The 12,181-nt window shown below is 44.7% G+C and overlaps 1 protein-coding gene across 4 annotated transcripts in view; it reads left to right on the top strand.

The window, feature by feature from the left end:
• prdm1a (PR domain containing 1a, with ZNF domain) overlaps positions 1-12,181 on the top strand; it is a 114,452-nt gene that overhangs the window by 69,013 nt on the left and 33,258 nt on the right. Inside the window, exons 1-2 of one of the 4 annotated variants that reach the window (XM_038799249.1) lie at positions 6,967-7,092; positions 8,439-8,716. In XM_038799249.1, the coding sequence (XP_038655177.1) occupies positions 8,537-8,716 (180 nt within the window). In that variant the 5' untranslated portion in view covers positions 6,967-7,092; positions 8,439-8,536. Of the gene's footprint in view, positions 1-6,966; positions 7,147-8,438; positions 8,717-12,181 lie in introns of those variants that run through there. The other 3 variants (XM_038799250.1, XM_038799251.1, XM_038799248.1) reach the window with 3 other exon arrangements.

Below are 12,181 nucleotides of genomic sequence, written 5' to 3'. Positions count from 1 at the left end.
TCCAGTTCAGACTGATCTATATGTCTCCACTCTCTAGGCATGGCTGAGTTTACATAGACAGAATTTACAGTGCAGAAGGAGGCTATTTGTTCCATCGAGTCTGCACCGGCCCTTGGAAAGAGCACCCTACCCAAGCTCACACCTCCACCCTATCCCCGTAACCCAGTAACCCCACTCAAACCTTTTGGACACTAAGGATAATTTAGAATGGCCAATCCAACTAACCTGCACATCTTTGGATTGTGGGAGGAAACCGGAGCACCCGGAGGAAACCCATGCAGGCACGAGGCGAACGTGCAGACTCCGCACAGACAGTGACCCAAGCTGGGAATTGAACCTGGGATCCTGGAGCTGTGAAGCAACTGTGCTCACCACTGTGTTACCGTGCTGCCCCTCTGAATTATACGTGAGATCACTTTAAGGCAGTATCAAACCAACTCCTAGCTAAGAGGAATGCTGGAAATCTTGGGTCCAGATTTTAGCAAATTGACAAGCTTTCCTCCGCAACAGTCCCAAGAATGACTGATGGGTGTGAGAAATTAAAGATTTGCAGTGGCTGAAGGAAACCTGTGCTCTAAGCTGAGAGGGTGTGAGGTACATTGTTTGGAGAACAGAAGGAGATTTATTCTGTACCTGGTCTACACTGTACTTGGTCCAGAAATGCCCAACATTGACAGTAGGTCCAAAATGTTTTGCTTTGTAAAAGTTGGTTCTTTTCCAATTTGCCCTCCTCAGTATCATGAAAGCATTGGCTGAGGTTTTGCCGAACTCAAGTTCCATATGGCCTGTCCAGGTGTCCTTCAGTGCCCCCAAGGTAACTATACTTCATTTTGAGCCCAGATACTGAGTGTTGACAAGGTTATTCAGCTGTTTGGGACATCACAGTTGAGCTTGGTCTTCTTGTTGCTCAATGTAAATATGTGCACATCCAGCAAGGGTGTTTGGAAAGCAGCCAAGAACTGTCTTGGTCGTCTACTTAGTTCCTTTCTAACTTGAGTCTGAGATCTACTTTAATGTCCATACTGTGACCCAAAATGAAATCAGGAGAAAAAGCTTTCCACTGATTCCATCTACTTGCACCCAAGGACACTGGTGCTCAAAACTAAAACAAATTGTTTTAAAAAGAAGGTAACCGCTGGAGCATAGGATTGGCGAGTACGGTGCACCAGGAAATGTTAATAGCCTGGCTCATCATGGCTTTGGCGAGCAGGAAGAGAGTTTGTGCCCTATCATGCCATTATGTTGAGGCCTAAATGGAGGATGACTCATTTGATGTGGGCCACTCACTTGCACCACCTAATGGACAGTCACTGTGCTTCATTGCTGGAGAGCGCAGCACAGATTCTACGTTGCCGTGAGACGAGCAGTTGGCAACTTGCAACCCCTTTTAAACCTCTCCTGACTTTTATTGCCACCGCCGTCACACTGCTATTGGCCACTTTACGCAGTCGCACAGAGTCAAGGTTCTTGACTGCCCTCTTCCTGTCTTTCCCCTTTCCTTCCCATTTCTGAGAATTGTAGGGATGTCTTTTTCAAAGGAAAGGAAGTAAAGCCCTTCAAGTGCAACATTTTGGTGCCGCTGAAATAAAAAGTAGGGAACTTTTCAGATTCCTGGGTCCAGGGGTTGTTGGTGATTTCACTCGAGTTTAGAGCCGGTAGGAATTGGAAGTCTGCAGGTGGCAGTCCGGAGATGATCATTGCACATCACCTGTTGTGAATGCAGCCAGCAGGAGGAGCTTCACACAGCAGAATGTTGCTGCCCTGTAAACACACTGGACCATTTGAGTCACAAATTACAAATGCAAAATTATTTTACTCCCCTCAATTTTCTTCCCATCTCCAGAAGCCAATGACTCATGGGATATAGTTGTTCAGGTGTTGTTCAGGTGCTCCAGTAAATGCCATTCTTTATATAGGAATCTGACAATGTGTTCTGCAATGTATGCTCCATAGAGCGACACCCTCACACACAGGCCTTCCCAGTAAAGGATGACAATCTGCAGCAGGAACCCTTTGCTGCTTTTCTTTGGATGCAGCTGAGGTTGATTGTTTTCCTGGGTTGATTAAATTAACAGTAATGAGATTCTAGGGTAAAATGTTTCTGTGGAGACACCGAAGAAAATGTGTGTTTTTGTGTGTGGGGGAGGAGGTGTATGTGTTTGTGTGCTGTGTGTGTGTGTGTGTGGGGGGGGGGGGGGGGGGGTGGTGTTGTGTGGTGTGTGTGGGGGGGGGGGCTGGCGTTGTGTGGTGTGTGTGTTGGGGGGAGATTTGTGGTGTGTTTGTGTACTGTGTGTGTGTGGGGGGGTTGTATGGGTGTGTATTTGTGTGGGGGATGTGCGCTTGTTAGGTGAATTGGACATTCTGAATTCTCCCTCAGTGTACCCGAACAAGTGCCATAGTGTGGCGACCAGGGGATTTTCACTTCATTGCAGTGTTATTGTAAGCCTACTTGTGACACTAATAAAGATTATTATTATGTGAGGGAGTTGTATGTGTGTGTGTGTGTTTATGTGTGTGGGGGTGTTTGTGTGTGGCGTGCATGTTTGTATGGGGGGTTTGTGTGGAATGTGTTTGTGTATGTGTAGGGGGCGGGATTACATGGTGTGTGTTCACGTATGTGGGTGTGTTTATTTTGTTTGTCATGAAAGATCAGGATTGGGGGTGGGGGTGAGACAAAGAACTCTCATCAAGTGCAGCCTTACAGAGTGGCCTTGTCGCTGATGCAGCAGAATTTCTGTCCCCATTCCTTTCCTTCTCCATCTATTGCAGGAGTACCTTGTTGGTTACATTTCACTTGTTCATGGAAAACCCAATGGTGCATTTGGTTTGGGTTTTGGGACATGGCACAGGAAGAGTCTCGTAATTGTAACAATTCTCCATGGGCTATCATTCCCCTGAATCAGGTCACATAGGGCTGGCGTGGGTGGAGGGAACACATTATAGGTTGGCAGGTTGAAAGTAGGGTAGAAAATGATTTTCAACTTTCATCATTGGAGTTACTGATTCCTTCTTCCCGAGTGTCAGGGAGGATAATTGGTTGCGTTTTGTTAGTTGAAACTGAAGCCCATCCTTTAATCAGTGGAGATGTGTGTCTACTGAGCTGGTCCAATTTGGATTGAGGGGGTGAGGCACGGAAAAGGAATAACCATGGGGCTTGAATTTCTGCTTGCTTCTAAAGATGCACAGTTCCACACATGCTTTATGTTTTGCGCCCTCTCCTCCCCTGAATTCACTGTCTCATATTGGAGTACAGTTTCACAGAGATCAAGTACTCTACTATATCAACCGCATGGACATTCTTTCTAAGAACATATAGACACCGAGTGTTTGCAGCTTATTCAACCGCGATGCATTACAGTACTGTATTTGCTGTACATGTGCATGTAAAACACGGCGCTCTTCTCAACATCCATCCACACACAATTTTCACTTGTTAACAATTAAGCCTGCTTGAGTTTTGCTTTGCTCTCACTCGCCTGCCCATTCAAACTAAGAACACAGAGGCCTATTGTAGCCACGACTACTGCCCTTCTTGACATCTAACATGGATTGACGGATCAACTGGAAAGCCTTCCAAGTGTGTTTTGCTGAATTAATAATCTTTATTGTCACAAGTTGGCTTACATTAACACTGCACTGAAGTTACTGTGATTATTACTGAAACCAGCACCTTCCTTCGACAATAATACATTAAGAACCATCAGAGAGATGGACATATTTTGATGCGGAATGATTAATCAATGATTAGAATAGATTGTGTAGATGTCCTTCTGTTTGGGTTGTGGGTTAGAACGATCAACCGCACAGCGATATTCTTTGGATTTAATTTTGAACAATTCACTTCCAATTGCTAACATGAAGGTTGTGAATATTTAACAGGAAAAAAATGGTGAAAATTAGTTACGTTGATTGACAAGGAATGATACCATCTATGACCCACGAACAATGCCGAAGGCTTGCCCAATGAACGATTTTGGGAAAGGAGTTAAGGGCTTATGTCGTGGATGCTATCACAAATTTCAAATCCGCACTGAACTGTCTGTCTGAATAATACATAGAAAGGACCATTTTAAAACCTATTTTAATTTCCTGCACGCAATGCTTTTGGGTAAAGCTCATGGTACCAAGGAAATCAATTAGTTCCTTCAGGTCAAACTGGGCTGTATGGGTCCTGCTGTACTGTCAGCAGTACTTTGACCCTACTGAGCCATTCAACACATTGTTCATTGCACGTGTATGTCAGGTCATTAATACAGAGCTGCTTCTGCTGATAACTCTCATAGCTTCCAGCTATTGCTGACTACACTCCCAAAGGATTTTATTGGCCATGAAGCACTGTGAAATGTCCTGATGTCATGAAAGGTGTATTGGAAAGAACTCCTCCTTTCAACAAGGTAGATCAACGGGCAACATTTCCTTAACTTATTCTTTAAATCTTTAAGCTCTTCTATCTTTTGAAGCTTTTTGTTTAATCGCCTTCTCACCCACTTCTATATGTCCTCCCATCATATTTATTTTAGAAATGTGACTCTCCAGCTCCCCCAGTGGCACAGGGAGGAAATCCATAACAGGGGCAGGATGCTCCCTACCTGATCCTCACTCTTGGCTGAGTTTCTTTTGAACTCTGGCACAGGGATTGGATTAAGATCAGCCCGGGTTCCTGCATCTGGTCACTGTGTTTTGAGTTCAATGGCAAGAGTGCACCTATCTATTGAGCTGGTTGACCATTTCACATCTATCCAGGCCCAGGCCCAGTGGTCAAGCACATTTCCCGTTCTCTAAATAGTAGACAGTCAGGCGAGGTACCTGAACCTCAATGTGAAGCACCACCAGTTGTTTCAGTCATCGTGGAAGAAAAAGGATAAGTCTGTCGGAAGTTCCCTAAGTGCCAAAGGGGGCAAAATGAGTACTTTTAATTTTAAGATGGGTGGAGCTGAACTACTTTTTGTTGTTTTAAAAACTGAAACTTCAACTCTTGACGCATATGCAAGATTTCTAATGAAATTTCATCACAAGTGTTAGCCTCTCCGAGTCAGTTAACAAAGGTGGCTTTTTCAGAATTGAGGCGCAGGAAAGACGAACCATTACTCTTCCCTTTTACATATCTGTAAAAATACCCAAACCTATTGTGGTCACAGTTTGTGCGTGTTTTGTGCTTTTTATTAAAAAAAAAGCTTCTCTGTCTCTCTTTAAATCTAGGTTCCTAAGGGGTAATATTTACGAGAGAACGTCTTCCACTGTTTGATGGGTTCAAAAAAACACATCTGAGCCGTGTTGAAACCGCGTGTGGTTTTTAAGCAGAATTTTGCTTTATGACAGCCAGGCTGCCAGCAACAACAAAAAAGAACATACCAGCAAATGTTGGCAATGTTAAGTCATCATTTACTGTAGAGCCAGCCCAATTTCCAGGAAGTGATTAGCGGAGATGTTGTGAATGATGTCTCAGACTCTGTGTGTCTGTATGTATAGATGTGTGAGAAAGGCAAGCAGAGAAAGGGAGTCCCTGCTCCCCGCCCCCCCCCCCCCCACTCCACACACACACACAAAACCATTCTCCCCCCCCCCCCAACCTCACATCCTTTTTAAATACTCTTTCCTGCACACAGATGATCTCTCTTAGAGATAGCTGAACACCAGTGTGTGCTTTGGCAGCCGAAACCTGTGTGACATCTGTCAGTTGGTGATCGACACTGATAGCTATCAAAGGACCTATTGGGATCTCTCCAGATAACTGGGGCCATGCAGCGATTCAGAAAGTACTGCAGACTTGGTATAACTCAAAAATTAATAATGCCTTGTGAACGGCGGGCGATGAAGCTAGAGCTGGAGGCGGGTGGGGGGGGGGGGGGGGGTGACAGAGAGAGAGAGAGAGAGTGAGTGCCTGTTTCCACACTGGCTGACAGACTGGATCTTTATGGCCGCATATGGGAGTGTGCTATCAGTGCTGCTGTTGGTTAGGGCAGGAACGGTGAAGGAAGTGAAGTGTCTGGTTTGTTTTGTAAGGAGAAGCAGGAATGCAGGTCCACGTTCCCAATAGTAAACAAATGGGGCATTGTGTCCCTTCATCACAGGATGTCCTTCCTACAGCGCAGTGACTGAGGCAGATAGGAGGAAGAGACTGACATGGGCTCAACAAGCAGTGAGTAAAACCACTTCGAACTCTCCATGTCCCAGAAGGGCATCTCTACACTGAACTGTTTATCTGATCAGGTTAGCACTCCTCAGCCCATCAGCCCCCCCCCCCCCCCCCCCCCGGCCAGCCCCCTCCCTGTTTTCCCTTCCTGGATATGAGTACTTTATAATTACAGTTCTTTAAATAGTGTGCATTCTGTTTCTTGTGTTGTAATAGCCTCTTGTAACTCCACAGTTAACCCGTTTTAGTCAGGAGACCAGACAAGCCAGGGTTATGTGTGTGTGTGTTTAATGGATAAGTGACTCAAGACTATTTACAAGACTAATTTGTGTGTGGACCGATTTCAAAATCTTATAGCTTTCTTCCTGTTTCCAACTAATTTCTGGTAATTCTTACAAGATGCATCTATTTAGTATGTGCTGGCACCGACAGAGTTAAGACCAGGAAATGAATTGGTAGGAAAAGGAGTTGCGGGAGTTTGCTTTGGCTGTTCTGTGTTTTGTTTCTCAGTCAGGAAAGGAATAGTCTAATTGCAGGAACTGTTCACATACCTGGTTGCTTGGCACGTCGATTTATTTATGTGAAAGGGGGAGATTGCACCTGGAGAAGCCGCCTGCTCAGTTGTCCTTCCAAACATACCTCGAGTGTTGCCTTTCAAATTAACTTGCTATTGGCTGCTACACTGTTGATGTGTGTCCAGGTACAGATCCCGCCCCACAGCCAGCAGGTCTCGACAGCAAGCTCTGAGCGAATGAATCATCAAATTAAGTTATTAATAGGAAACTTGAAAGAGGGAGGAGAAAGGAAGAGTATCTTTGGTTTGTACTTACTGAAAGTTTCGCTGCAACAATCAACCCTTCAGTATTCACAAGAGGCATGAGCTCGGCACCTGTTAGAGGAGCAGTGCAGTCTGATATCTGCAAGTGTGTTTGTCTTCCAACACAAAGCTGACATTACCAGTGAGTACTAATGGTAAAGAACTGCTGACAACATTGGCTGTGTCTTTAACTCAAGTATGTTTTTTATATTCCTTCTCTTTTTCTTTATCCTTCCTTTTCCATTTTCAATTATGTGTTTCTCATTCTATACCTGCATTAGCCAGCCTACCCCTCTGTACGTTTCCATGTATCTATTTCTGTCATTCATTTTCATGCCTGCCTCTTATTTATTTGAAATAACTATTTTGCTGCTTTCCTCAAAAGTCCACCATTTGATCTCCCCTTGTCGGCACATTTTGCCCCAGGATATTGCAATAAATGCTCACTAAGAAATTTAAAATTGATCTTGGGAAATGGAAAGGCTATTTAAATCTGATCATTCGAGTGCATCATTTACTCTTTGACATTGTCGCGCTTTAGTCCCGCCCCCTTTAAAAGAAGAATTGGTCATTTTGCTTTTGTTAATTTTTGTTGAAAATGTGGGATGACAGTGATGTCCGATGTTGGATTGTTGAGGTTTTTGGGACAAATTTGGCGGCTGCACTGATGCTGCCAAGACCCAGCTCTGCTGTCTACCCAGAGGATGAGGAGACGTCACGGCGGGTTGTTTTTCGGATGTTGTTTGCTCCTCTGGATTGTGCTGGGAAAGTTCGAGCTTCCCCATTTGGAAAGAGCAGCAGGTTCCGCTCCTGCCTCATACTGTTCCATATTTAACTCTCCGACGCAGACAACAGCTCCTTCCTCTTCCTCTGCTTGTTTGTGACACTTTCTGAAGCAGCTTTGCCAAGGCACCCCAGCGGACAACCATCTCCCCCTCCCCATCCTCAATCAACTCTCTCTCCTCCCCCCCCCCCCCCCCCCCCCCCCCAACCAACACCTCTCCTCCCCCACACCCCCAGGCGCTTGGCCATGACCTAAAGTCCACTTGGAATCATGAAGAAAGACTTCCTGTCACACAGGCTGTAAATGTGTTTTCCAAAGTGTATGTGGTGAGGGTGGAGGGGCCGGGCGAGTGTTGTACAGGGAGAGAGGAGATGAGGTACTGGAGGCAGCAAGATATGCATTTATTTATTTTACATTTGAAGTTTTCCCACCCTCTCAGCCTTACCATCAATATTCCTTCAGTGGCTTTGTTCCAGACTAGATTACAGTACGTGAGACGACCATACATGTTAGTTACAGACTGCTTTGATGATTACTCAAGTACTTTCAACAGCTAGACCTATGGCAAAAGTGCCCCAGTCTGCTCTATTACTCATATACTGTCTCTGAGGAAACCACAGAATGTGGACAATCGAAATTTAAAAAATAGTTTTTTTTTCTCTTCTCCGCCTTCCCCCCCCCCCCTCCACATTTCCCCAATCTAGGCTCCCACGGAAAGTAGTTTAGTTTGTCACCTCCCTGAAGCCTGAGAAAGGAAGAGAGTGGAAGAGGACCTGCAAGCTCGTGAGTGTGTGGGGGCAGGATGAAAATGGACGTGGAGGATGTGGACATGACCCAGTGGACAGAGGCTGAGTTTGAAGAGAACCGTACATACATTGTGAATGATCAGTTCTGGGAACCCACCACAGACCGTGAACCAACGCAAGCTCAAGCATCACTGCCCCGAAACCTGAAGTTCAAGTACGCACGTGACTCAAACGAGGTAAGTGATCCTTTTCGTCAAAAGTTTCAGAACTTCTGTTAACAGCGGTTGCAGGCCATTGTTAAATGCTGCCGTGTTTCTAGTCGCCGCTCTGACATATTTCCACATTCAATTGCCCCCTTAACCGTCAGACTCTAAAGCCTGGAGTCAAGCATGAAGTAAATAGTCTAGTGGAAAGCATTGTCAGAAATTGTAGGAAATTCAAATGTATCCATGAGTACATCCAGCAAAAACATGACAATGTTCTTGTATTTCACTGGAAGCTGAGGAAATCAAAGTGCACTTGAGAGTTTTCCAAATTATTTTGAAACTGTACCAGTTCGCTTCTGCAAGAATATCTCATCAATTTCAAGTGTCACCGTGTTAATTCATTGATATGTTAACACAATGCATTTTTTTTAAACAGTGCACTCTCGTAGTTTGTGGGTGGTCAGTAAGTGCTTTGTTTCATTAATCTATGACAGGCAGCTAATGTAATATTCCATGGAATATATATATATATATGTGTGTGTGTGTGTATAAAATTAATGGAACTATTTTAGAAAGACCTCTGCTGTCCATTGCATAGGACAAGTATTTCAATGCATAGAGAAAAAACTGTAGAGTGGAAGTGCCAATTGTGTTTGTCTTTGCATCTGTGTGTACGTACTTGTTTGAAAGCAGGTCCCACGGGTGCAGCTGTAGATTTAGTTCTAAATCTCAGCTGTACAGAGTGTAACAGTGTGTGAGTCTGTGTGTGTCAAGCAGTGTATAATTCTATGTGGAACAGTACCTGTGAATGAAATAGTAGATAATGCTGTATGCATAAGAGTAAGCAAAATATGTGCAACAAATAATGTATCTGCTTCTAACCACAAAACATAAAACTCTTGACAAAATCAGGGATGAGGTGCTCCATCTATGAGGAGAAAGTGAAGATACTGGTCGTTATCTGCTGAAATAAGGACGGCTTTGATAGGGTAAATCGGAAAAGACTATTTCCTCTGGTCGGGATGTAAAGGCAACAAGAGACAATCAGCTTAAAATAGCCACTGAGAGTCTGGGTATGGGGGGGGGGGGGGGGGGGGGTGCATGGTTAGGTAAAGAGAACTGTTGTGTAGAATGCTGTGCTTTAGTTAGGGCAAAGGCTATTGCAGCTTTTGAAAGGGAGGATAATGCAAGGTTATGGGGAGAGAGGAGGGGATAGATCAGTCATAGTTTGCTCTAGCAAAGAGCTGGCACGGGCAGAGTGGGCTGAATGGCCTGCTTCTGTTCCGACACGCATTATGGCTTGAGCAGCAAGTAAAGCGTGTGTGTAGCATTCAGTATGTAACGAGTACAGGGAGAAATGATCACTACTATTAATGGCACGTTTCCCAGTTGGTCATAGAAGGCTGAACAACATCCTTGATTCCCACAGTTTACATGAACCGTCGTTCAGCTCTTTCAGCACTTGCAGGAAGTGTAAAGACAGCCGAGACATTTAACTGTAGTGATTTATCAGGGAAAGCAATGGGTCAGAGCTGCAGTGTGCTCTCCGACCAGCTTTTTCATCAGGTTCATAAGTTTACACTCAAAACAGATCACCACTGAAGTGGGTGTGTGCATGTTGTGGGTTCGACTCAAACTCATTTGACTATTCATGACACCTTTATGAAACTACACGCAAAGCGGTTTATTTGAAATGGGATTTAGTTGATTTAACTTATCCTTTATTTTGTATTTGACTGTTGCTTAACTGTTACATATTTGCCCTCTGGCATTGAGTGCCTTTTTTTAACCACAGTAACTTAAGCAGTTATTGTGCCTTGAAGGAGTTTGCTGCCTGGAATGAGATTGATTAATTGCTGCATTGCCCCATGCATTGACAGACGCCCTCTGCCAACTTCAGATTGAATTTAGAATTTAGAACGGGCTCCAGTTTTATTCTGGCCCCATTTTATATGTTGCAAATAATTTGGCATCTTACCATGAAGATGCATGCGTTTGGAGAAGAGAAACCAACCTCTTCAATGTGAGAGTTTTAAGCCCCAATTTCGTTCTCTCTCTCTCTCCGTCCCTCAGTGCACATTCTGCATGTGAGAGGAAGAAAAGGGGATGAAAGTTGAAGTGAATGGAGCAGTTTTGTACACTTACTTTTCTTTTCTCTGACCCCACTGCCTGAGGATATGCTGACGCTGTCCTGGGGCAAGAACCTGATTTTAATTAAGATTAACCAGCTCCTCAAGGAAAAATACCTGAAACTTCAAGATATGGGCAGAATACAGTTGGTGTGGATGGTGCGAGAGATTGTGAGCACTGCTGTCTCACAGCTCCAGGGACCTAGGTTCAATTCCGGTCTCGGGTGGAGTTTGCACGTTCTCCCCGCGTCTGCGTGGGTTTCCTCCGGGTGCTCCGGTTTCCTCCCATAGTCCAAAGATGTGTAGGTTAGGTGGATTGGCCATGCTAAATTTCCCCTTAGTGCCCAAAGCTGTGCAGGTTAGGGGTATACGGCAGGGGAATGGGTCTCGGTAGACTGCTCTTTCAGAGGGTAGGTGCGGACTCGATGGGCCGAATGGCCTTCTTTCGGCACTGTGGGGATTTTGTTCTATGCTATGCGTGGTTCCACATAGAATGCCTGCTACCTCTGACCACACCTGAAATAAAGTAAACGAGGCAGACTTGAGGGTGCAGGGTTTTCTCATTAATGCTTTATTTGACACCCAGTAGAAATACGCTACCGTCACAGTCTGGTCTTTTAAAAAGATATTTGACGTGTGGAGTTATCCGGGATGGGGAAAGGAAATAGGGAGAAGAAGCAGTATCACTGGGCTAGGGGACGCTGGGGCGAGGGACAAACAAGGTAGTTCCCCTGTTGGTTTAAAGGGGAAGGGAAACCAGCAAAGTGTTGTTTATCTCAGGCCTGTCCTTTCACACAATGTTACGGTTCCAAAATTGGGCATTATAACTGACATTTTCTAGCAAGTCATAGGGAGAACTTCAACTCCTCCCTTTCTCTTTCCTCCCACCCCTCTCAAAAGTGTGGGCGGAGCGGCTGCTCTTTATAAAAAGGAGAATAAAAAAGCACTGAGGTTTCTGATCTCCGAATAACACCAGTGTAATTTGAAAGAGCCTTTTCAAACAGCCTGCAATTTTTAAGAAAATGTACCTACATATCACTAACTTGTACACTGTAATCACCATTTACTCTGCAGACATTTAATTAATAACTTGGAAGTTGTTCCCTATGTAAATAATTAAAGTGAATTGAGTTAATGAAGACTTGGCTGAGCTGTTTTCTGTCTGCGAGACAGATATAGGCTGACATACCCCTGCTGACATAGATAGATGCTCCACGCTGGTCGAGGGGTCAGGGTTACCATAAACCACCAAGAGGAATGGCTTCTGCAGGAGGAAATATGAAGCATGAAAGTGTCAAAGCTTTCTACCTGTTATCCCCGGCATGTTTACACTTGGCAGACACCCGGCCTGCCTCACCGTGATTCA

Source organism: Scyliorhinus canicula, chromosome 6 (assembly GCF_902713615.1).
Source record: "Scyliorhinus canicula chromosome 6, sScyCan1.1, whole genome shotgun sequence".
Taxonomy (NCBI): Eukaryota; Metazoa; Chordata; class Chondrichthyes; order Carcharhiniformes; family Scyliorhinidae; genus Scyliorhinus; species Scyliorhinus canicula.
Note: the sequence above shows the minus strand (reverse complement) of the source record. Positions and strands in the feature narration are given on the sequence as shown.